This window comes from Bactrocera neohumeralis, chromosome 4 (assembly GCF_024586455.1).
Source record: "Bactrocera neohumeralis isolate Rockhampton chromosome 4, APGP_CSIRO_Bneo_wtdbg2-racon-allhic-juicebox.fasta_v2, whole genome shotgun sequence".
Classification (NCBI taxonomy): Eukaryota; Metazoa; Arthropoda; class Insecta; order Diptera; family Tephritidae; genus Bactrocera; species Bactrocera neohumeralis.
Window position 1 is genome coordinate 71,930,736 of NC_065921.1, and position 25,639 is coordinate 71,956,374.

Sequence of the window (25,639 nt, forward strand, 5' to 3'; positions counted from 1 at the left end):
AGCTCAGAACCACCTTCTCAGTGATAACGCGCTTGAGACATCAAAGGCTGTCAATCTCAAAAAACAATATAGAACTTTCCTAGCACAAGCCGCTCGCCATTTGTTGGTATCTCCAACACATTTCAAGAGAAGAGACGTGAGATGAGATAGCGCCAGCAATTGACGCCAGATACAACTATTCCAACTGCAGATATTCGATAAATGCAAGAATTATGTTGTGCTTTTGTGGATTGCTTGGTAGTTAATAGTGCAAACCATCGTAAACTCCTTGTAAAGCAATACTATTCCACCGTCTCATGACTTAAAGCAGGCTTTCGATGAGAAGTAGTTGTTGTATAAATTTAATGCGCTGCTCCCAGTTTTTTACTGCATATTATAGAGGAAACTGCTCTTAGTATAGCTTGAATGACAGCACACCACCATCAGAAATAAGACTTCATTGCTTCAGCAAGGTCCACCAACAACCGACAGTCAACTAACTTCTTGAAAACATATCCAATTTTAAAAGGAAGCAGCTCAACTTATAGCTTCGAAAATTGTGTTAGCTTCCCGAACACAGATCACATCTTAACTTTAGAATTAACAAAATATGGAATTGCGTAGTTGTTTTTTCGTAACTGAAGAATTTTAACCGTTATCAAACATATGGTAAATCGTTTTCTGCTACATCACTTCATATATATCAAACAAAATTCCCCTCCAATCATGAAGAAAATTCGTGCCACAGACCGTGGCGACATTCCTAAATCGCTATCTAATCTAAAGGCTTAAGTACATTGAAAATCGATTATTGGCATTTCTTCACACGAAAAATGCTCATCTCGTAAATCATTAGACCCCCAACGAATTAATGAATTTATATTTCTGTTATGCGAATTTCATTCAGTTTTGCACACAATAAAATGATAAGAGCAGAGCTTTTCCTATTGGCCGATATACAAGAAGAGCAAAAAAGCGGAAGGGAGATATTTGACAACCTTATATATATATGCTATCTCCAAAAAATCAAAGAGAGGTCAGACGACAGTTAGACTTCATCTTCTTTTTTACTGCGTAGACAATGCTTACGCGGTTATAGTCGAGTTTACAACAGCGCTCGTCCTTCTTCCTTTTCGCTGTTTGGGTCAATTGGGGATCCCAAGTGTAGCTAGCTCCTTCTCCACCTGTTCTTTCCAATGGAGTGGATGACTATCTCTTCCTCAGCTTCCTTGGTGATGATATTAGGTCGGCCTACTGAGCGCACTATTCGCAATACCATCACTCATCTCGAGACTCAGCATTCATTATTGGATAATATTCGACCAATGTCCAACACGTAGTGAAGAAAAGATAGCAGTCGTAGCTGGAAGTGTCCACGGAAACCGTGGAGAGTGGACTCGGCGCCGTTCGCAGCAACTCGGAATTAAATTGAAAACGTACAAAATACAGCTTGTGCATGAACTGAAGCCGCTCGACCTTCCCAAAAGACATCGCTTCGCTCTATGGGCTCTTGAAAAGTTCCAAAAATATCCGACGTTTTTGAGTCAAATTTTGTTCAGCGATGAGACCCAGTTCTGGCTCATTAAGTATGTAAACAAGCAAAATTGCCGCATTTGGGACGAAGAGCAACCTGAGGAGATTCAAGATTGCCATTTCAACCAGAAAAAACGGTTTGATGTAGTTTGTGGGCTGGAATCATCGATCCATATTTTTTTCAAAAATAATGCCGGTACGAACGTAACCGTCAATGGCGACAATTAACGCGGCATGATAGCCGACTATTTGATGCCTGAAATTAAAGCTCGTGATCTCGTTGAGCAGATAATTTCACGTTTTGGGACGGTCGATTTACTTTTTCCCGTAGGGATATGTAAAGTCTAAAGTCTATGCGGACAATCCCGCTTTTATTCAGACCTTGGAGCAAAACATCACGCATGTCGAAATGCTCAAACGAGTCATAGAAAATTAGACTCAACGGTTGGACCCTCTGAGATGTAGCCACATCCAACATTTGAAAGCGATAATCCTCAAAAAATAAATGGCAAAAAATGTTCTTTCAAATGATAAAAATCATTTCCCAATAGATTTGAAGTTTCTGTCACTTTTCTTTAAAAAAGTAGGGAACCTCGAAATGGATCATCCAATATTTCCGACTATTTTATTTTGTTGAAATCAAAGTTTATAATTATACCTACAGACCAATTTAATTCAAAAAAGCTCCTAATTGAAATTTACTCTCTTCCCTAATTTTCAATGCTTATACCAAATCATGGAATTTAAAGCTTTCAAGTTGTGTTGAAATTAAAAGCGCTTATCTCTTAGCACAATGGCTTTTGCATCAAACTTTCGATTTTATTATCATTTCAATATGAATTGTTGCCAAAAACACCACAAATCATAACCTGGCAAAAACGTTTTAAATTCATCGATATCACTAATCACAATCTTCCGCCAACCGAAGTGGCAAATTAATTTATTTATGAATGCATTGACAGATAAAGTACCACCAGCTGATTCGGAGTTATGTGCTTTATCATAACGAAATCGTATATAAAGCGTGTCGAGTTATAGCGGCTTATTCAGTGTTGATTTTGCACCCTCCAAGTATACTGCAACCCGTTCTATTGCACAGCTTTAATTGAAATACAAATTCTAAACATGATCCTGACGAAAATCAGTTGCTGTGTGCTTCTGTTCCTACTCGGCTCGAACTACCAAGCTGACGCCCAATTCAATCCCAATTATGCATCGGGACGAACAACAATGGTACATCTCTTCGAGTGGAAATGGGACGATATAGCTGCAGAGTGTGAGAATTTCCTTGGACCCAAGGGTTATGCTGGTGTGCAAGTAAGTTGAGGGATTTTTACTAGTTACCATCTTTGTAAGACTATGTTAAACGCACTACCACCAATTACAGGTCTCGCCGGTAAATGAAAATGTAGTTGCGAATAATCGTCCATGGTGGGAACGTTACCAACCCATGTCTTACCTCTTGACCACACGTTCAGGCAATGAGCAACAGTTTGCCAATATGGTGAGACGTTGTAACAACGTCGGAGTGCGCATCTATGTCGATGTGGTGTTCAACCATATGGCCGCCGATGGCTCCAACATTCGCGGAACTGCTGGCTCAACAGCTAACCCTGGAAGCAAGACTTTTCCCGCAGTTCCTTATTCCAGCACAGATTTCCATGCTACTTGTGCCATCAACAACTACAATGATGCCAATCAAGTACGCAACTGTGAGTTGGTTGGCCTAAAAGATCTGGATCAAAGTAACTCATGGGTGCAAGAACGCATTCTTGACTTCCTCAACAAACTAATTAGCTTGGGCGTTGCTGGTTTCCGAGTCGATGCTGCTAAACATATGTCACCGTCCGATCTAAAGGTAATTACAAAATGTTATACTCAAATGCATGGACAGATTTTCAAAAATTTAACTATCTCAGAATATCTACAACCGTTTGAATAACTTGAATACTGAACATGGTTTTGCTGATGGAGCTCGTCCATTTATTTACCAAGAGGTCATTGATTTGGGTGGCGAAGCAATCTCCAAATACGAATATACTGACTTAGGTGTGGTCACCGAATTCCTTCATTCCGCCTCTATTGGCAAGGTATTCAGAGGTGGAGACCAACTTCGTTGGTTAACCAATTGGGGTACTGCATGGGGCTTTCTTCCCTCGACTAGTGCTTTTGTTTTTGTGGACAATCACGATAATCAGCGTGGACATGGTGCTGGTGGTAGTGATATTCTCACCTACAAAAATGCGAAACAATATAAAATGGCTAATGCCTTCATGTTGGCTTATCCATTTGGTATTTCTCGTATCATGTCTTCGTTTGCATTCGACGACACCGATCAAGGTCCACCAACAACCGACGGTAATAACATTGCCAGTCCCATATTCAATGCTGATAATTCCTGTAGCGGTGGTTGGGTATGTGAACATCGTTGGCGTCAAATTTACAACATGGTTGGCTTCAGAAACATCGTATCCAACACTAATGTACAGGACTGGTGGGACAATGGCAGTAACCAGATCGCCTTCTGTCGTGGCAATAAGGGCTTCGTAGCATTCAACAATGATAATTATGATTTAAACACCACGTTGCAGACCTGTCTGCCGGCGGGCACTTACTGCGACATCATCTCCGGCGAAAAGTCGGGTTCAACATGTACAGGAAAATCGGTTGTGGTGGGCTCCGATGGTCGTGCCAATATTTCAATTCGTCAAAATGAAGATGATGGTGTGTTGGCCCTACACGTTGAATCCAAATTATAAATGATCCTAAAGAACTGTTAAACAATAAATACTCGTATAAGCATTAGAGAAATAATTTTGTTTAAAAAATGAAGGAAAATATGCGAATGATGATTGATGGTACGGAAGCTCGAATTTCGTCTGTAGTATAGTATAATAGCTATAAGTAAGTCATTTATAACTAGCAGATTTCTCCATTTGCCATCTCACTTGGAGGACGAGAACCTCACATAAACAATGAGATCTGAAGATCGAACTTTTAATATTATTCATATTCAAATCCGCACACGACTGCTTCGTAAAGAATCAACTGTGCTAGTGAGCTGCGTTGCTCTGTATTTTATGACATTGACTTAACAACGACATGTATAAGTGATCCATTTCGATGTTCTCTACATTTTTAAAGAAAAATTAACACAGAAACTTCAAATTTAATTGGGAATATTTACTTTCCTTCGAAAGAACATTCCTTGGCTTTTATTTTTAAAGATTATCTCTTTTAAATGTTGTCCGCGACTACGTCTCAGATGGTCCAACCTTTGAGTCCAATTTTCGATGACTCGTTCGAGCATTTCGATTGGTAACTGGTGAATGACACCCGTGATAGTTTGCTTCAAGGCCTGAATCGAAGCGCGATTGTCCGCATAGACTTTGGACTTTACACGTCCTCACAGGAAAACGTCTAACAGTGTATATATATCACACGACCTTGGTGGCCAATCGAACGGCCCAAAATGTGAAATTATCTGCTCACCGAAGTGTTCTCTCAATAAATCCATTGATTGATGTGATGTGTGGGAAGTGGCGCCGTCTTGTTGAAACCAATTGTCGACAAGATCACGAGCTTCATTCAGTCGGTTACGTTCTCGCTGACATCATTTTTGAAGAAGTATGGACCGAAGATTCCGCCGACCCACAAGCCACGCCAAACCGTACGTTTCAAATGTGGCCATTTTGCTTGTTTATATACCCATTCAGCCAGAAATAGGTGTCATCGCTGAACAAAATATGGCTCGAAAAAGTCGGATCTCTCAGCTACGGCCACTTTATTTTCTTCACTACGTGCTGGACGTGGTCTTTACGATCGAATATTATCTAATAATGAATACTGGGTCTGAAGAGGGGTGATGGTGAATAGGACGCTCTGTAGGCCGTTTATGTTGTGCATAAGTTGAGCGAAGCTCGCGATACACATTCTTTACAGAACGTGAATTTTCGTAATAAAGTTGAACGATTTCTGAACGTTGTTCAGACATACTAGTCCTGAAATGCCAAACAATACTGAAATTTGAAATTGAAACACCAGGTTTGCGCCTTAACACTCTTTATTTCCTATGGGGTATGTATGACAGTTTTGCTGAAATCAGTGCAAGTTCTCATCACCGCTGTTTATGAACGTATATATACATATATATATATATATATCGGGTGATTTTTTAAGAGCTTGATAACTTTTTTAAAAAAAAAAACGCATAAAATTTGCAAAATCTCATCGGTTCTTTATTTGAAACGTTAGATTGGTTCGAATTTATTTTCCAAGATAATTTCATTTAATGGACCGCGGCTCAAGATGGGTGGTCCATTCGGAAAGTTGCCAATAGTACGCTTTTTCAGCATTTCGACCGATTAAATTTCTTCGGAAATGTTGTCTTCCAAACACATTCTTTGCAGGCTTATTTCTGTAAAAAAGTTAGAAAATCTTTCCGTGATGAAATGTCACAAAAAATAGTCTGAACAAAAATAACATGACAGCTTGACACGACTCACGGGATATCTGTCCTGTGACGGCTATACCTTTCGAGGCTGTAACTCAAAAGATATTTGAAACATTCATTTAAATTTTTAATTCATTAATTATAATTTCAGTATGTTACATTTGTAAAAAATTGGATTTTTCGAGATTTCACACTAGGTCTACACCTTATTACTATCTATTTCCTATGGGGTATGTATGACAGTTTTGCTGAAATCAGTGCAAGTTCTCATCACCGCTGTTTATGAACAGATATATATATATATATATATAACTCACTGCACATATTACTATATATGAATTCACATTCTACCATCTATGTACTCACTTACATATATGTACATACATACATACATATATATATTGACATTATGTGCAAATCAGCAATTTGACTCAGTTGCGTCTGTTCGGTGACGAAGCAAGGCAGTGCGAGAGAAATTCGTGTTTTTAGTGTACTTAAACTGCAACAAAAACAATAAATCCAAAATATTTAAATTAACAACAACAGTAACAACTATGTAGTGCAAATTGAAGCATAATACATATATATACATATATACAATACGTGAAAATCTTTAATAGCTCTCATAAATCTAATTAGATGCTTTATAACGTAGATAAATATATATGTTTATATGTATGTATGTATCACCTGTTTTATGTGTATCTTCTTTTACCACACCGGACTCGCTTGATAGCGCAACGCTTTTGTCATAATTTATTACGTAGCAATATCTGGTTGATAACAAGGCGCACAAATCTGTTCGCTGGACAGCTACTTAGGCTTTTCAAGTCAGTTGATAAGCGATCGGTAGATGAAGAAAGGTGACGGCATGTTAATGAGGTTTGTAGGTGGTACAAAGGTACTCGTGCGTTTTGGCGGAAACCGAAACCGATTCATTTCAAGAGCATGCGCTGTTATCTCTAGCGAGTATTTATTGCACTGCATGTTTCCCACAAGTGTGCCAAATACAAATAGAGCTGTAAACAAGCAAGCGTCGAATGGAATTAAAGCCAATGATTTACAGGTGCCAACAACTAAGCACTTAATATGCTATAAACAAGCAAATATATGAGACTATTGTAACTATTATTAGTGTATTTTAAAGCTATATTTGCTTCAAAGGTGATAACTATTTCGCGCGAAGCCGTTGCTTGTGTTACGCTAAACAGGGTATGCTAAGTTTCCAACGAAGTTTTTAAAACCCAGTAGGAAACGTTGGGGAGACTTTATAAAGCATATTTTCCATTTGAGAAGATATCTGACTGGGCTAAATGCAAACAAAGGTTTTGGGTTTAGCGCAATAAATGTAAACAAAAGTGTCTTTAACCCTACAAAATGTCAAAAAAGGTTGTCAACTAGGCTAAAGGTAAAGAAATGTTGTGGACTTGACTAAATGGTCATTGACCTCATGTAAACATTAAGGTTGTTGGCTTGGCTACTTGTAAACAAACAGTTCATTGACTCCATAAAATATAAACAAAAGGTTCACTAACCGCATACTGTAAACAAAGGTTAGTTACTTGGCTAAATGTAAACAAAGGTTATGGGCTTGACTAAATTTAACGAAAGGTTCATTGACCTCGTAAAATGTAAACAAAGGGGTCATTGATCTTATAAAATGTAAACAAAAAGGTCATTGAACTCATGATGGGAAAAAAGTATTTAACTAGGCTAAATGTAAGCAAAGGTTTGTGGACTTGGCTGAATGGTCATTAAACTCATGTTAACTAAACGTTGTTGACTTTGCTAAATGTTAACAAAAATGTCACATAAAATGTAAACAAAAGTATAATAGTATCTTAAAGTATAAACAAAGTTGCATACCTTCTTTTTGTTCAAGAAACTGTCCATAATTAGGCACCGCCGATAGGTACTACAAGATGCGTTCCAAAGTAAACAGGACTTTAAAAAAAGCTGGTAAAAAACAAATGGTTTTGTCGGCAAAATCAATTTATTTTATTGAAAATAGTCTCCCTCTGCTTCAATACAGCTTTTTGCACGCTCCAAAAGTATGTCGAACGAGTGTTTTAGCTCGTTGGCCGGTATGGCCGCCAGTATGCCGGTGCAAGCCTTTTGAATGGCCTCTACGTCTGCCCAACGCTTTCCTTTCATGGGCAAATGCATTTTGCCGAAAAAGAATTTTATGTCGGTGCCTAAATTTCCACTTCCTTTAAGCTTGAATGTTGCGCCAAGCAAGATCTAAGAGTATTCAGCTAAACATTACGACTTTGAGTTCAAAAATTTTGCCTCACATACAGTCATGTTAGTAATGTGATAGTGATTTGACCGTTACACTAGAGCGGGTCGATTTGCAGAAGCCCAAAAAAACGGAAAAATCGCGTAAGCATGAAATGTTCTACCGATCATACTGAACAACCTTTCCGTCGTCGAGCTAGCTATTCTTAAGGTGAAGTTTTTTGGGGATCATAAAACTTTTTCGTGAGTTTTTGAGTTATCTGAATGAAAATGGATTCCCAATTGCATTTTAATATTCTATTGATCATATGTCAGAATCGGCAGGATCGGAAAACAATCTAACATACCTCCAATAAAATCATTTCATATTTTTTAAACTTGGCCTTAAAAATCGCGGACTCGACACCGGAGACCAGACTCATAGCCTCTTAAGCAAAATTGTTCAAAATGAGCCGTAGAACATTTCCGACATACGCGATTTTATACACCCCTTAATTACAACACAAAAATCCTACATGTTAGAAAATTTTTACTATAACTATCGGTTTTTCGAAGCAAATGGTTCTGATAGTTAACGAGGGGAAGACGAAATATCTTCTGACATCAAAAAAACACTCATCGTTTTGGCGACTTGGCTCCCACGTCAATGTTAACAACGTCTGATTGTGTTTACGGTCCAGTCAATATTAACAGTCATATCTTCGAAGTCGTAGATAATTTAGTCTCTCTTGGAACCAGCATTAACACCAACAACAACGTCAGCCTCGTAATCCAACGCAGAATAACTCTTGCCAACAGGTGCTACTTCGGGCTGAGTAGACAATTGAGAAACAAATTCCTCTCTCGATGAACAAAAACCAAATTCTACAAATCACTCATCATCGCCGTCCTTCTAGATGGTGTTATGGCATGGACGATGGCATGGACGATGGCAGCATTATATGAGTCGACGTTACGAGTTTTTCAGAAAAAAATTCTAAGGAATATTTATGGTTCTTTGAACATTGGCAACACCGAATACCGCACTCCATGGAACGATGAGCTATAAGAGATATACGACGACATTGACATAGTTCAGAGAATTAAGAGACAGCGGCTCCGCTCTCTAGGTCGAGTCCTTCGAATCGATGCAAATACTCCAGCTCTGAGAGTATTTAACGCAGTACCGCAGACGGAGGGAAAATACAGGAAGAACCCCACTCTGTTGGAGAGATGGAGAAGTACCTGACTGCACTTGGATTCTCCAATAGGCGCGAAACAACGAAAAGGAAGAACGAGCGGCGCACTGTGGTAAACTTGGCTTTAAACGCGTTAGCGGTGTCAATAAAGAAGTTCTGTTTCAGTAAATTTGATACTTTGGATTCTAAATTACCGAACCTTACTCAAGAATGGGTTGATCTATATTGTTTTAGTAATTAGTAAATAGAGCTTTCTCCATCGCCGAAAATCTCTTAATCGATTTTTAAAATTCATACCGAGGTTACAAAATTTCTAAACATATATGTATATACATATAATAGTAAAAAACGGTACTTATTTATTTCATAATACTTTGTTTACCCATTAGCAAACTCCATTCACTACAACTACAAAGTCTCGTTGTTATTCACTAGCGGAAAATTTTATCATTTTTACCGTATCAGTGGTTTCATTATTCCAAGTTTTCTAAACAAATTAATACAAATGAAAAATGACTTGTTTTCAAAACTAACAGTATCTTTGAACTATATAATTGATTACTTCTCAAAAGCAATGTGCATACACAAGTGTTTCTGGGTAGTTGTTAGTGATTGACTTTGCTAGACGAGTAACCAAGTAAAGATATATGATAATTCAAGCAACGGTACATCATACTTTAAAATTTCAACAGCCCATAAATATCAAAAATATGACTAAAGATTCAAAACAAACCTTCTGAATGAGGCTTTTTAATATGATCTTGGAAATACTCCTCGAGGATTGTTATCTTGTTGAGGTTGAGGGGCTTACGAAGGCCAATAATTCTAATAGCGATGATGGCAAGAGTTTAGCTACTGGCGCGGCCTTCCAAATTAGTAAGATCGAAGGTAGGCACAGAAGCTAAAACAATTCACATAATGTAATCCTTCTTTCAGGGAGGACGTCGCATGCATATGTTTCACATGATAGTGACGGCTGCAGCGGTCGTCGGTCTTGGAGGAAGCGATTCCGGTTATAAAGATGTAATTTTTTAGCTAGTTCGTAGCAATCATACCAACGAAATAGGAAAGCATGAATGGGCCTTTTTAACATGAACTTGGAAACACTCCTCGAGGATAGTTATCTTGTTGCGATGAGGGATTTAGAAAGGCCAATGATCCTGAGAGCGACGACAGCACTTGGTTACTCACTGGCGGGGCTTTCCAAATCGGTAATGTCGTAGGTGAGCATCGAAACTAAAACCATCCAAATAATGCTGTCCTTCTGCGAGGATGTAGCGTCTGTTTCACGTGATATTGACGGCTCCAGCGTCGCCAGTCTTGGAGCAAAGGGTTTGAGTTGTAAACGTGTAATTTTATTGCAAGTTCGTAGGTCAAGGTAGCAATCATACCAACGAAATAGGAAAGCATGAATAGGCCTTTTTAACATGAACTTGGAAACACTCCTCGAGGATTGTTATCTTGTTTCGATGAGGGTCTTACAAAGGCCAATGATCCTGAGGGCGTTGATGGGAGTAGTTTATCCACTGGCGGGGCCTCCCAAATTAGAAAGGCTGTAGGTAACCACCGAAGCCGAAACGTATAATTTTATACCAACGAAATAGGAAACGAGGGATAATCACCCAACTTTCAAATGATACTTAATTACTGAAACCAAATTGACGCCATCCTCCAACCGGACTGTCCACTTTTTTGACAGTGAACTTCATTTTCAAGCATTGTCGAGAGGAGTCTGCAGTCAATCTGCAAATCTCATTATCCTCAAGGCTTCCTTGGTGATCGCCAACCGAAACCAAGAACAACTCTTTGTGCCATCTCTTTTAATAGCGATCATACGATCACAGTTCTTCACCATAAGAAATATTCGTCGGTAGCTCTAAACCACATTACAATTTATCCCAATAATAGATCCCTTTAAAAAGCAAACGTTATGTATGTAGTATGTAAGCTGTGATGGCTCCTCAATGAGTTCCCAAATGATGAATGATTTCTGATTAGCAACCAATAACCGTTTAGTTAAACCCGATAGATTTTGCATGCACAGCTTCATTATTCACTGTTGTAGTTGTAGACACTACAATTTCACTCACAATTTGCGAACTAATCTAACGGAATTTCTATAAAAGACGTCTCTTCGAAAGCAACGCTAAACAGTTGTTCGTTTCACAGTGTGTAGAAGAGTACTTCGTAACTTTAATTTGCATATTGTCACATCCTAATAGAAGTTATCGCCTGCAAAAATGTATCGCAGCAAAGCGCATATCTATCTGGCAGTAATCTTGGGAATATTGTGCCAAAATAGCAATGCCCAATTCGATCCGAACTATGTGGACGGAAAGACTACTATGGTGCATCTTTTCGAATGGAAGTGGGATGATATCGCTGTAGAATGTGAAAACTTCCTGGGTCCCAAAGGTTATGGAGGTGTTCAGGTGAGTCCATAGCCATCAAAGAGCATGCTTACCAAACAGCTTCGCGTTACTCATGCAAAAATCCATCTTTCATTTACATAACCCTAATCAATAGGTTTCGCCAGTAAATGAAAATGTCGTTGTGTCCAATCGTCCGTGGTGGGAACGTTACCAACCCATCTCATACCTGCTGACCACACGTTCGGGCAACGAACAACAATTCGCGGATATGGTGAGACGCTGTAACAATGCCGGTGTTCGAATCTTTGTAGATGTCGTATTCAATCACATGTCCGGCGATAATGTTGATGAGCGCGGCACAGGTGGCTCTACGGCCGATCCGAGTAACAAAAGTTTCCCAGCTGTGCCGTATTCGAGCACAGATTTTCACGACACTTGCACTATTAACGACTACAATAATAAGTATGAGGTGCGTAACTGTGAACTCTCCGGTTTGAAGGACTTGGATCAAAGCAAATCATGGGTACAAGATCGTGTAGTCGACTTTCTCAACAAACTTGTTAGCCTGGGTGTGGCTGGTTTCCGTGTCGACGCTGCCAAGCATATGTGGCCGACCGATCTCGAGGTAAATTAGCCGACACATTTCTATTACGATAGTAATATGCTTCTTTTCACGCTTAGGTAATCTACAATCGTGTTAGCAATTTAAGCGTTGATCATGGTTTTCCACCGGTACGCGCCCTTTCATATTCCAAGAAGTTATAGATTTGGGTGGTGAGGCTGTATCCAAAAATGAATACACACACATGGGTGTGGTCACCGAATTCGCACACTCCAACTCGATTGGCAGAGTATTCCGTGGCAAGGATCAATTGCGTTGGCTGGTCAACTGGGGTCCAGAGTGGAATTTCCTTAACTCAGACCGTGCACTGATTTTCGTAGACAACCACGACAATCAACGTGGACATGGCGCTGGTGGTGCAGATATCCTCAACTATAAGACATCGAAGCAATATAAAATGGCCAGCGCTTTCATGTTGGCTCATCCATACGGTATTACGCGTGTCATGTCGTCGTTTGCATTCGACAACACCGATCAAGGTCCACCAACAACGGACGGTAATAGCATTGCCAGTCCCATATTCAATGCTGATAATTCCTGTAGCGGTGGTTGGGTATGTGAACATCGTTGGCGTCAAATTTACAACATGGTTGGCTTCAGGAACATCGTGGCTGGCACAAATTTGCAAAACTGGTGGGATAATGCCAGCAACCAGATCGCCTTCTGTCGCGGCAACAAAGGTTTCGTGGCAATTAATGGCGATGCTGCTGATCTTAACACTTCGCTACAGACCTGTCTGCCGGCGGGCACTTACTGTGACATCATCTCCGGCGACAAAGCAGGCTCTAGTTGCTCTGGCAAGCGTGTGATCGTCGGCTCAGATGGACGCGCTAATATTTCTATTGGTCAAAATGAAGAAGACGGCATGCTAGCCATACATATTGAGTCCAAATTATGAACAGGTGCTAATTTGATCATATTTACGAAATTATTACTCGAAATTTAGAATAATAAAAGGTTGAAATTTGTTTTATGCACTACTTTTAGCATATGTTTTGTTTTTTTTTTTTTGTTTTTTAATCCGATTTGAAGAAACAATGTATTATATGAGTGTAGTAGTATCCACTCTTCTTTTCATTGGGAGTGTTTTTTACGTGGCGGGAGGGTTGGTTCGCCTTTTAACTTTAACTCACCTTTAAACGGATTTCAAAGGATACTTAGTCTAAGACCGGAAGTCGTTAGCTGCCTGAGTCATATGTAAAAGAATCGTTTCTGGCCACTCCCAAGTAAATGGCGTTCAGAGAACTTTCCTCACATGCGCGAACTTCTACACAAGACTCCATCCTTCATGCTATTTGAATTAGTTTGCATAGCAATTACCCATCTGAAGATCAAACAAGGTTCTATCGAGCATATTGAGTGAAAGATTAAAGCCCACCGGCAACAAACTGATTGGACCTTATCAGTATGGCTTTAGCTTAAAACTGACCAGATACTCACCATGCGCCAAATCTTGTAAAAGACCCGTGACAAAAGAATCGAGACACACCACCTCTTCTACAGTTTCTAAGCTGCTTTTGACAGCACGAAAAGTAGCTGCCTTTATGCCGCTATGTCTGAATTTGGTACCCGCGTACAATGAATACGGCTGTGTAAACAAACGTTTAGCAATTCCAAAAGCTCCGTCAGGATCGGAAAGGACCTCTCCGAGCCTGCCAAGTGAAGTTTCAGACAAGAATACTTCCTATCGTGCGACTTCTTCAATCTACTCCTGGAGAAAATAATTCGATCTGCAGAGCTGAGAGAATGTTCAATATTCTATAAAAGTGTAGAGCTGCTGACGTGAGCCGATGACATCGACATCATTAGCCTCAACAACCACCGTTAGTTCTGCTTTCTCCAGGATGGATAAGGAAGGACCAAAAAATAAGGTGACATTTGAAGGATTTGGAGAATTATTTCTTTTTTAGGTTGGTAGTACTGTCAGTCAAATTTCATGTCAAAATATTCATTAGAGTTTGAGATACGTGTCGTTTTGTGAGCTGCTAAAAGTGAGTTTTTCGTTTTTTGCGATGTCGAAATTTGTTGAGCAAAGAATTTGCAATAAATTTTTTTACGGAATCAATTTTCTGCTGCGAATACGTTGAGGATGGTGCAGAAAGCCTTTGGTGATGAGGCTATGTCTAAAAAAATTTTTACAAGTGGAATAGTGAGTTCCAAGCCGGCCGCGAACGTGTCGAAGACGAAGAGCGTCCAGGGCGACCATCAACCTCAACCGACGAAGCTCACGTTCAACAAATCAAAGATTTGGTGTTGAAGAACCGTCGATTAACAATTAGAGACCTTGCTGATGAAGTTGGCATATCGAAAGGCTCAGCCAATACCATTTTGAAGGATGTTTTGGGCCTCAAGCGCGTCAAATCTCGACTGGTACCGAAAACATTGAATTTTTTGGAAAAAAGGCATCGCGTTGAAGTGTGTGAAACGATGCTTTCCGACTACCAGGGTGTCATAAAACGCATTATAACTGGCGATGAGACTTGGATCTATGCTTACGACCCCGAAACAACCGATCAATCGAGCGAATATCGTGCCAAAAGAGAGCCGAGACCAAAAAAATCGCGCCAAAGTCGCTCAAAAATCAAGGTCATGTTGACTGTTTTCTTCGATTATCGTGGTGTTGTGCATTATGAATTCCTTCCAACCGATCAAACAGTCAACAAGGAATATTATTTGAACGTTATGCGTCGTTTGCGTAACGCTATCCGCCTAAAAAGGCCGGAATACTGCCCTCGTAATTCGTGATCATTCGCCAAAAACTCAACCTATATCGTTCCGCAACCACCGTATTCAAATGATCTGGCACCGTGCGACTTCTGGCTGTTCACCAAGCTCAAAAGGCCGCTCCGGGGACACCGTTTTTATACGATATAGGAGATTCAAGCCACAGCGAAGACGGAACTGAAGGCCATCCCGGAAAGTGACTACAACCAGTGTTTCGAAGATTGGAAAATCCGTTGGCATAAGTGCATTGCATCGGGAGGGGATTACTTTGAAGGGGATGAAATTGATTTGGAAGAATAAATACAGAATTTTCAAAATAAATACAATGGCACCTTATTTTTTGGGCACAATAGTATATTGGAACCATCATTAACACCAACAATAACGTCAGCCTCGAAGTCCAACGCAGAATAACTCTTACCAACAGGTGATACTTCGGACTGAGCAGGCAATTAAGATATAAAGTCCTCTCTCGACGAACATATACCAAATTCTACAAGTCATTAATCTTCCTCGTCCGACTATATAGTGCAGAGGCATGGACGAAGACAACATCTGATGAATCGACGTTACGAGTTTTACAGAGAAAGGTTCTGTGGAAGATTTATGGTCCTTTGTACATTGTTAACGGCAAATACCGTAGTCGATGGAATGATGACATTGCGCATGTCGTCCGAATGGATGAAAACACTCCAGCTCTGAGAGTATTCGACGCAGTAACCGCCGGTGGAAGCAGTGGAAGAGGAAAACTTCCACTACGTCGGAAAGACCAGGTGGAATACGACCTGGCTACACTTGGAACCTCCAATTGGCCCAAACAGCGAAAAGGAAGAACGACTGTGGCGCTGTTGTGAACTCGACTCGGTTACAGCGATTTTTACGCCAATAAAGAAGAAAAGAAGTTTAACTGTCGTTCTGATTCAGCAGCTGCTTTTGATTTTTTGAGATAACTTAGAGCTGTAAAACTTTACTTGTTTTATGTTTTGGTATCTTACAATAATAGTGTTTATTAAGTGCCTTTCGACGACCCTTATGGTAAGTAATTCGAGTGGATTTAGGACGCACAATAAGTAGCATATTAGGATCCTAATCGCAAGGAAATAAAGTCTGTAAAAACTTGATGCTTTTTATTGGAGATCCGTTCGTGAATTCCATAACAAACTCACGAAATTTTTCGTAAACTTTGAGGAATGTTTATGTGGCGCGTCCGACCAACCAAAAAACAGGGTCATAGCAACCAGTCGCGCTCAGCACGCACACACACATATGTGTCTATGTCGGTATGTAGCACATCCATTGCTATAGCGGCTGTCCGATTGTTTAGTCCATATTCATTTCACTACGTACGCGCCTACATATTACTGTTTATGCAGTTTGTCGATGCAAAACCCTAGTAAACACTTGGGGAAAAAGTAGCACAAAAAGCAAAACAAATAAGTGACACACAAAGCGTTTAAAAAAATAATAAAAAATATACATACGAAAATTTTTTTCGAAAAATATTTACTAAAACTACGGAATTTCGCTCGCTGTTTTTTGTAAAATTTTACGAAATTTGTAAAGAAAGAAATTTTAAACAAACGCGTTTATTTTGTATTGATTTTTACAGCAAACCTAACGATTTTTACACATTTCGAAACCGAAAGCGCTCAATAAAACTAAACAAAGATGCTGCGTATACCGGGAATGCCGTTTCTGCCAGGCACCACCTTTCGGGATGTAAGTGTTACCCCAAACGCTACATATATACACATATATATAGAGCACACATACAAACGAAGAAGTGGCTATAAAAAATATATAAACAAAACATAAATTTCCAGCTATCTCGCACGAACTTCCCCAAGCCGCAGAGCCTTATGAATTTCCAGGGCATCAGCATGTTGAACGATCGCCAACCACCCGCCATGGTGGACGTTGGCGGTATGTGCATCGACATTAACTGCCCACCGACAGCCACACCATCACTCTATCCGCCAAAGACTGGACCCAGACTGCCACCATGGATTGCTTACGATAAGAAAGTACTCGGTTTCGATGCGTTCTTTAAGGAGACGCTACACGAAGTCTACAATGCGCCCTATCAAGTGCGTAAAGTGAAGATTATGTATTATCTGGAAGATGGCACCATGCAAATCATTGAACCGAAAGTGGACAACTCCGGCATACCGCAAGGCTGTCTGGTGCATCGCCAACGTATACCGAAGCCACCACCGTGCCAAAATGAATTCATCTCGATATTGGACCTTAACGTCGATACGAGCATACAAATATTCGATCGCATTTATCACATTACAAATTGTGACCTTTTTACGCGACATTTCCTAAATCGTTCGGGTATAGCCGTACCAGATCCCGTCGATATGCCAGTGTACGTTTCTGCAACAATTTTGGCGTATAAGATTTCAATGCCACCTTAAAAGTTTTAATTCGCTTTCAGTGATCCCACAACAGAAATGCGTAAACGGTCGGCGAGAAAGATTCATAATCAACCACCGAAGAAACATTCATTCGCACAATTTTTGGCGTTCGATCGGAAAGTGCTGAAATTCCACGGCTACTGGGATGATCGTTCGGAGTTCGGCGATGTACGTCGTTTAGAAATATGCTATTATTTGGCTGATGATACAATGGATATAAAGGAAATTTTTCCACGGAACTCAGGACGTGAAGGTCCATCGCTCTTCCTGAAAAGAGGCAAACTCCCAAGGGTAAGTGATTGATACCATTGTGGTAATTACCTTCGGTATTTATAAACATGGCCCGTTAAATAGCAATCTTGTCATAAATCTGCTGGTCTGTTTTATAAAAAAAATTTCATTAAAAAATCTGAAAATCTTCCGAAGATGTCATAGTACATAAAATGACTGCGAACCTCATCCGTTGGTTTAAAGCGCTTTTGTATAATAGGACAGACTACTTACATGAGTTATATTTAAGTACATCTAGGTCCTTCTCCACCTGTTCTTTCCAATGGAGTGGAGGTCTGCCTCCCCGGTGGGTACTGCGTCGAATATTCTCAGAGCTGGAGTGTTTTCATCAATTCGCACGACATTACCTAACCAGCGTTGCCACTGTCTCTTAATTCGCTGAACTATGTCAATGTCGTCGTATATCCCATAAAGCGCATCGTTCCATCGACTGCGGTATTCGCTTTTGCCAATGTGGAAAGGATCAAAAGGGTGGTCTCTTATCCAAGACTGGTTTCTTCTTTTCATTGGCGATGTTTTTTACGTGGTGGGTCCCAAACCCAGCGCACAATCTTGAGGAGGGATGTTTCACCTTCTCACTTTAGCTCGCCTTCAAACGCATACTTATTGGCTATCCAGAGGGTACTTGGTCTAAGACCGGAAGTCGTGAGCTGCTTGAGCCATATGTAAAAGAATAGTTTCTGGCCACTCCCAAGTGTATGGCGCTCAGAGAACTAGCATCACTTGCGTGAATAGGTGTTTCAGCTTATTTCTCTGTTCAAAACATATGCAGTCCTCGAGTCGAATACATAAATTCGTAGCTCAGATCGTCTAAATTGTGACTTTAAGGACGGCAGAAGAGAGACAGGGTACAGTTTCAGTTACAACTCAAAACGGGTCTAAGCGACTGAAAAAGGTCGAAAATGTCAGTAGGGACAAAAACATTACTGATTTGAAGACATAAAATTACATACAATTTCGGCTTAAAACTTATTTTACTTCAAGGAATTCAATGGACTTCCACTACCTGGGCAAGAGACGCCGCAAACGTTGTTGAATGTGCTCGGCACGAGCATGCGAAATGTACGCTACACCATTGATCCGCTGAACATCGGCGAAAAAGAGGTGCTCTACTATGCGGATCGTGATCTACAAATCGGTACTGTGCTAAACGTGTACGGACGTGCCGTTGTGCTCACGGATTGCGATGAATACACACAAGAGTATTATAGAAAACGGGTTTGTAACACTTTGAATTCACCGACATTTTCACTTAACTGCTAACCTATCGCACTTATGCTTTCAGTATGGTATTGAGAACTTTACAGCGGCACCGATACCGTCACGTGGTGACGATTGCGCGCCGATTAAACAAAAAGAACGCATACTGCCACCTTATAATGGCTGGGGTTCATATGAGGATTCTGAGGGCAATTGCATCTCAGTCGAGCCCAAGCCGCCGCAGACTGATTTTAAGAAATTCATCAAACTTGATCGCTACGTGCTGCGATTTGGTGCGAAACTGTTATCGACCATACGTGAGAATTGTGAACGCATTTTCATCATTTCGTATTACCTATCCGATGATACCATACAAATCTTTGAGATTGCCGAACGCAATTCCGGTTTCTTGGGCGGCGAATTTATGAAACGTACACGCATACCACTGCCGGGCCAAGAGAAGTTCACCTCGAAGCGCCCACAATACTATCAGCCATACAATTTTTATATTGGCGCTACAATGAGCCTCAAAGATCATATCTTTCACATTGTGTCCGCCGACGAGTATACACTTATTTACATGGAGCATCATCCATATGAGGTGGCTGTCAGATGCAATATAACGGCATATAATATTTTTCACATATTACTCTTTATTTTTGCAGTATCCAATGGCCGATATTAAGTCAATTATGTTGAAAATCCGCGATGCGGCGAAGTCGGATTATAAGGGCTTCATTTGCCGTTGCTTGCCAGACGGCGCTGAATCCGTTAAGGATGTGCAATTCATTGGTTTTGATTCGCTCAAGCGCGCACTTATCAATCTTCTGGCTGACGACATCACCAATCATGAAATCATTACGGTTTGTCGCTACTTCTCAGCCGAGAAAGCACCGCCACAGGCATGCAATCGGGAGACGGTACGTGCTGCGGTACACTTGGAGTTGAAGCGTTCACTATGGAATGCAATGGACGAGTTGAAGGAACATTTGCACCACATAAATCCGCTGAACAAACCCTTCCTCTCCGAGGCGAAATTACGCTCCACAATGAAGGGCTGTCGCCTACCCTTCATACCGGAACTAATTGACGATCTACTGAGCGTATTAAATCACAATGACTGCGGCGAGGTTGAGGTATGCGATTTCCTGAACTTCATCGACATGGGTTGCGGCAAAGTGCCTGACATAGCACCAATGAATATCAATTTCGAACTATGTCCCAAGATACCGTTCCTACATAAGGGACGTTTGGTGAATATCAGCTGCTTCCTGCAGTACTTGGGTTTGGATGAGGAGGCAAAACCAAAGGAAGAACTGGCGAGTTAAGATTCTAGACGCTTAAACTTATTAAAGCAGAGTTGCATTGTAATTTTCATAAGATTCAAAATTTTTGTCAATACATTTTATTTTCTACTCTCACACTTACACCACCAAAATAATATAATTAAATGAATGAACGCATCTCGTTGGACGTAAATCCTTTTGTAAACGACTGCAACGAAAATAGTACATAAGTTTTCTTAATATTAAGTTGCTACGCAGTTTGTAAGATCCAGAAAGGAAGGTCGGAGACTCAGTTGATTTCCGTCCGTCTGTTCTCCCGTCCGGCCGTCTCAATAAACGCGTACTAGTCCCTAAATTTTTAAGGTATCGATCTGAAATTGTTATTGAAATTATCAAGTTGTTGTTGTAATGGGTATCTAATCCCCGTTAGAATGGTAAGCATTAGATAAGTTGTCAACGACGTCATACAACGGTAGGCTCAGGAAACGTGCTGTTTCGACGGATCGGACGGGTCGGATCTAAGGGAGAAAGGTGTCAGATGAGTAGGGTTAGCAGGGCATGCAAAGACATGGCTAGTGTCATGCGGAGACTCAATGCACACTGGAGCTATGTTTGATCTGTCAAGGTCTATTCTGGATAAGTAAGAGCTAAGTAAATCTGCTATAGTATCCAGAACGATAGCTGCTCAAGGGTAACTCTCGTTTCTCGCGACAACTCGAGCTTGGCGACCATATTACTGTGGCGTAGTTAAGGACCAGCCGACCGATTGCCTTGTATGTTGGCAACAACGTTTCTTTGTCCTAGATATTTTTGCGGCTCTGTACTTTGGCTGTAATAGCGGTCGTTTGAGGAGTGAATGCGCACAGACAGTCTAAAATCAGTCGGAATCTTAACCATCGACTGCAATATTAAAGGTACTTTCGTTCAGTTCATGAATATGACCTGTGGACCTGAGACGCAGCCGAAAGGTCAGAAAATGACCGTTTACATGAGCATTATCTATTGCCTCGTCACTATCGTAAAACATCAGCGTAAATGGTGGTAGAAATTTTCTCTGATGGATCTAAGTTTCAAGATAAAGAAACAGCAACGGGGATGGACACCACCCTGCAAACCCTTTATTAATTTTTCTCAAAAAGTTTTTACCTCAAATAGTAAAAAACTACCGCACAGGTAGTTCACGGTCCACCTCTTCAGTCCTGGAGTGTGCGTAGTATTTTCCGGGTCCTACAGTAGCGTTGTGTGTCTAACTGTGTCAAAGGCTTTTGATAAATGCAACGTTACGAAGATCGTTCTCTCGCAGGATGTCTTCTGGTTAAGGCGACGAACTATCTATGCGTCTATAACGCTAAGTGCTGTGGTGGTACTGTGCACTTTTCAGAAGCCATGCTGGTGTTTTGCTAGACTAATGTGAAGAGTGAAGGTCGGGAGTAGACCGGCCTCAAGTGTCGGGGGGGGAGGAGACGGTAGGACTCCCCTTTGTTGACGAGTTTCCCAGGTTTCAGTAGTGGGACCACTCTTCCGACTTTCCACACATCAGGTATTTAAAGAGTGGTCAGCGACAGGTTGAGGATCTTGATGAGGTAACTTACTCCCGTCGAGCCTAAATGCAACTGTGTAGGGTATTATAGTCTTGGTACAGCCGAAATTAACGTTTTTTCTTGTTTTGAATTCGTATCACTCTGTATTGTTTACATATACACATATGTCATTGCATATTTACATTTTGAGTGGAAATGTTAAAGGAAAAAATAAATTAAAATGGCAAATTAAATTAAATTCGTACTTCAAAGAGTGTATATAAATTTTAATAAGCACATATGCATATAAATATGTACGTATGTATATAAATTCATAAAATCATCTTAAAACAACTTTACATAAATAGACAAATTCATATTCACAAACATTCACTGAAGTGCGTTAATTGTTGGAATGTGCGAAAGAAAACATATTTTATAACTGTACTACAAAAGCCAATACTTGAGCATTGTTACTACAGTGACCACAACCGATATTTTAATATTATTTCAAGTATACATACACACACAAAAAAAATATTTTTATCTTAAAAAAAGGAATTACATTCCTATAAATAGCAACTACCCGTAATTATGCCAGTGGCGCAGAAAATAGCTTAAAAAGAACCGTTAATTTTCACTGCTTTTGTAACAATGCTCTTTAAATACATATATGTATGTATATGTATCTATGCATATATAAATAAAGTGATTGTATGTGTCTGTAAGAAAGCAATTGTTTACGACTTAGCGGTGTGTAAAGAAATTTGCATTTACGCAAAGGAAAATTTACAATTTCGACTCAGTTAACCAGTTAAATGTCTGTGGCTTGCGATCCGATGATGGATTTATTGCTACATTAATGATGGTTGGCTTGTCGGACAGTTTTTGAGCATCCTTCAGTGCTGCCTGCAGTTCTGGTATCTCCTTGCAGAAGTAGCCGGACAAACCGAACATTTTCATCATTTCCTCATAGCGAACTTGTACGCCCAAAGCGGATGGCGGTGTACTGTAAACGTAAACGAACACACGAACATAATTGCATTTGCTAAAAACTTACAATTTGACAACTTACACTTGTGACAAATCGCCGGAATTACGAATGGCATCGAATGCTTCCTGATCGAAGCCACCATATATACCGTTATTGTTAACAATAACAATTGTAATTGGCAGCTTGTAGCGCACCATAGTCTCCAATTCCATGCCGGAAAAGCCGAAAGCGCTATCGCCTTCCACGCATATTACACGCTTGCCAGGGTAACGATCGCGGCAATAAAGTGCTGCCGCAATGGCGAAACCAGGACCGACGCCCATAGTGCCAAAGGTGCCAGCATCCAAACGATGACGTGGCAGTATGTTGAAGAGCATCGTACGTCCAATGTCCATGGTATTGGCGCCCTCGCTTACAATGATGGCATCACGCGGTATCAACTCACGCAGATGATGAAAAACGGTATAGTAATTTAGCGGCGAAGCAGTTTGTAATGCCATACTGCGCACTTGTTCACGATTGCGTTTGCATTTGTCGGCTAACTCTTCCCACCACGGGTTGTCATTTGGCAATTCGAAATTCACTGCGTTCATTTGCTCAAAGATTTGTTCAGCGAACGGCTTAATGTCCGATTGTATGGCGATCGAGGCTTGAACGGAATTGTGCAATTCTTCTGGGCAAATGTCGACCTGTAAAATGGAAAGTATTTAGAAAAAATAACAAAACGAAATATTTTTTAAGTATTTACTTGGATAAATTTGACATCGGCACTGTAGCGTGGTGGCTTGCCGAAATGTAGTATCCAATTTAGACGTGCACCCAACAACAACACTACATCTGCTTTTTGCAATGCCAACGAACGTGCAGAGGAGACGCATTGTGGCGCTGTATCCGAAACAACACCTTTGCCCATTGGCGTCGGCAGGAAGGGCAGATTGGTGTTCTCAATGAAGTGTCGTAAAATATTTTCGGCATGCGCGTAGGCCGCACCTTTTCCAATGATTACAAGTGGACGCTTTGCTGTACGCAACAAATTGGCGGCACGTATAACATCGTCATGTGCCGGATACACTAGTGGCGCGACTGGATGTGGCAATGTTTTATAAATCTTGTCTTGCTGCACGCGTGATTGCAATAAATTGCCGGGGAAATCAAGATAAGAGACACCTGGTCGTCCGTATGTCGCATAACGTACAGCCTTCTCCACGTGCAGTGGTATGAGGGATGCAGTTGGTGGACGTGCCGCATACTTGCAGTATGGACGTGACATTTCCACTTGCGGATACTCTTGAAAGCCGCCAATACCCTCATGATCCTGACTGGTTGAGCCACCAATTACCAGCAATGGCCAACAATTGACTTGCGCATTCGCCATACCACCTATAAATGCATAAAAAATATTAATTGAATTTTCTTAACAAGTTTTTTTGTCCGACAATGTACCGGTTACATGCAGCAATCCGGGTCCAGAAACAACAAGGCATACAGCAGGTTTGCCAGTTAAGAAGCCAATTGCCTGAGCGGCATAGCAAGCTGACTGCTCGTTACGCATTCCAATGTACTTAAGGCCAGCAACTTGAAAAGCCATCGACAGTTCAATAACAGGTATACCGATAATACCGAACACATATTCTACACCCTTTAAAGAGAATATATAAAAGGCTGGATTAAATAGCGCCTCAGAGTTTTTTTAAATAAATGTAAAGTTAAAGGCGTGCGCAAGATTTCAGCTCGATACCTCCAAAGCTAAGGGCTTAGTTCGCGTTAACACAAACAGACAGACGGGCCATGCAAAACAACTCAGCTAATTACGCTTAGCATTTATTTATACATAAACATACATATGTACTTTTTAGGGTCGCCGAGATTTCCTTATAATTACGGAAAGCTTTTTACACCATATTCCACAATTGGCAATTGTATTTCAATCAAATATTCCTAAAATCAAAACAATTGTACCATCATTTCGATACGTTATAAATTTTTTATTAGATCTGTATGTGTGTGCGTATACCATGCGTAACTGAAATTATTTTCGGTATAATTATCTTTATTTTTTTACCAAGAGTTATCACGGCATTCTTTGATAAGAGCTGCAGCGCGAAGATTAAGTAAACTTAAACTGATTATGGGAGTTCACTAACATACATATTGCCTTATTAATTCAGCTAACAAAGATCAAATACTTATATATTGGAATATACTTAAATGATCATCAATATTTTACAGGTGCACTTTGCTCAACGAACTTTGCTGCTGATAAAAAAATAAGTATTGTGCAATGGGGTCAGATATCGTGTAAATCGAAATATGGTAGTGTTATATGAAAATAATATCTATATTTATACTATAAAAAGTAACATATATTTGCTAATTTCAAGCCTAACAGGAATAAGATTTTATAGTCCCATACTAAAATAACATTAAAATTTTTATTATAAATCTATAAATATATTAGTATTATAAAAAATAGCATTATCATTCCATAATTTCTTATTGCGTTTAAGGAATCCCATTTAGGGTTACAATCAAGCCCTTTGTGGACACTTTACCTGCTCTTTTAGAGACTCCGCTATTATTTGCACTGCTTCAACTTCTGACATTTTTTGTAGTTGATTTTATATATTTTGCACTTTAAAAATAATTGTCTCAATAACACAATACTTCAAATTCTATATATAAATTTTTATTGTTATAAGTATTTACAATAAAGTTAAATACGTTTACTCAGTTCAGCTGTTTATGACAGACAAACGAAAGGAAGAATAAGCGGAAACAAATGCAATCTGAAAACGTTTGCTACCAGATATTATACCGATAACGTAGACG

General features: G+C 40.1%; 3 protein-coding genes and 1 pseudogene across 3 annotated transcripts; 3 read left to right on the plus strand and 1 right to left on the minus strand.

Annotated features, from left to right (window-relative positions):
- The first annotated feature begins 2,365 nt into the window (after window positions 1-2,365).
- LOC126756757 (alpha-amylase 4N-like) lies at window positions 2,366-4,338 on the plus strand. Its single transcript, XM_050470043.1, has 3 exons — window positions 2,366-2,829; window positions 2,900-3,370; window positions 3,432-4,338. The coding sequence occupies exons 1-3, from the start codon at window positions 2,638-2,640 to the stop codon at window positions 4,269-4,271; spliced, it is 1,503 nt and encodes a 500-aa protein (XP_050326000.1). The 5' UTR covers window positions 2,366-2,637; the 3' UTR covers window positions 4,272-4,338.
- Window positions 4,339-11,518: 7,180 nt separating this feature from the next.
- On the plus strand, window positions 11,519-13,366 carry LOC126756756 (alpha-amylase A-like; annotated as a pseudogene).
- A 3,114-nt stretch (window positions 13,367-16,480) lies between these two features.
- On the plus strand, window positions 16,481-20,478 carry LOC126756068 (EF-hand domain-containing family member C2-like). Its single transcript, XM_050468881.1, has 6 exons — window positions 16,481-16,818; window positions 16,923-17,470; window positions 17,540-17,810; window positions 18,795-19,028; window positions 19,096-19,611; window positions 19,676-20,478. The coding sequence occupies exons 1-6, from the start codon at window positions 16,768-16,770 to the stop codon at window positions 20,336-20,338; spliced, it is 2,283 nt and encodes a 760-aa protein (XP_050324838.1). The 5' UTR covers window positions 16,481-16,767; the 3' UTR covers window positions 20,339-20,478.
- Window positions 20,479-22,070: 1,592 nt separating this feature from the next.
- LOC126754976 (2-hydroxyacyl-CoA lyase 1) lies at window positions 22,071-25,570 on the minus strand. The gene is made up of 5 exons (XM_050467214.1): window positions 25,363-25,570; window positions 24,254-24,449; window positions 23,559-24,190; window positions 22,892-23,499; window positions 22,071-22,825 (listed from the first exon to the last, which is right to left on the minus strand). The coding sequence occupies exons 1-5, from the start codon at window positions 25,411-25,413 to the stop codon at window positions 22,606-22,608; spliced, it is 1,707 nt and encodes a 568-aa protein (XP_050323171.1). The 5' UTR covers window positions 25,414-25,570; the 3' UTR covers window positions 22,071-22,605.
- Window positions 25,571-25,639: the final 69 nt, after the last annotated feature.

What these genes read in the sequence shown, in the direction of transcription:
- LOC126756757 (XM_050470043.1), top strand. Translation starts at nt 2,638, where the DNA reads ATGATCCTGACGAAAATCAGTTGCTGTGTGCTTCTGTTCCTACTCGGC. An exon ending in AGGGTTATGCTGGTGTGCAA is followed by an intron (nt 2,830 to 2,899) that starts GTAAGTTGAGGG and finishes CACCAATTACAG; the next exon opens with GTCTCGCCGGTAAATGAAAA. An exon ending in TGTCACCGTCCGATCTAAAG is followed by an intron (nt 3,371 to 3,431) that starts GTAATTACAAAA and finishes TAACTATCTCAG; the next exon opens with AATATCTACAACCGTTTGAA.
- LOC126756068 (XM_050468881.1), top strand. Translation starts at nt 16,768, where the DNA reads ATGCTGCGTATACCGGGAATGCCGTTTCTGCCAGGCACCACCTTTCGG. An exon ending in AAGAGTATTATAGAAAACGG is followed by an intron (nt 19,029 to 19,095) that starts GTTTGTAACACT and finishes TTATGCTTTCAG; the next exon opens with TATGGTATTGAGAACTTTAC. An exon ending in TGGAGCATCATCCATATGAG is followed by an intron (nt 19,612 to 19,675) that starts GTGGCTGTCAGA and finishes TTATTTTTGCAG; the next exon opens with TATCCAATGGCCGATATTAA.
- LOC126754976 (XM_050467214.1), bottom strand. Translation starts at nt 25,413, where the DNA reads ATGTCAGAAGTTGAAGCAGTGCAAATAATAGCGGAGTCTCTAAAAGAG. An exon ending in CGGAGTCTCTAAAAGAGCAG is followed by an intron (nt 24,450 to 25,362) that starts GTAAAGTGTCCA and finishes TTCTCTTTAAAG; the next exon opens with GGTGTAGAATATGTGTTCGG. An exon ending in TCCGGCGATTTGTCACAAGT is followed by an intron (nt 22,826 to 22,891) that starts GTAAGTTGTCAA and finishes TTACGTTTACAG; the next exon opens with TACACCGCCATCCGCTTTGG.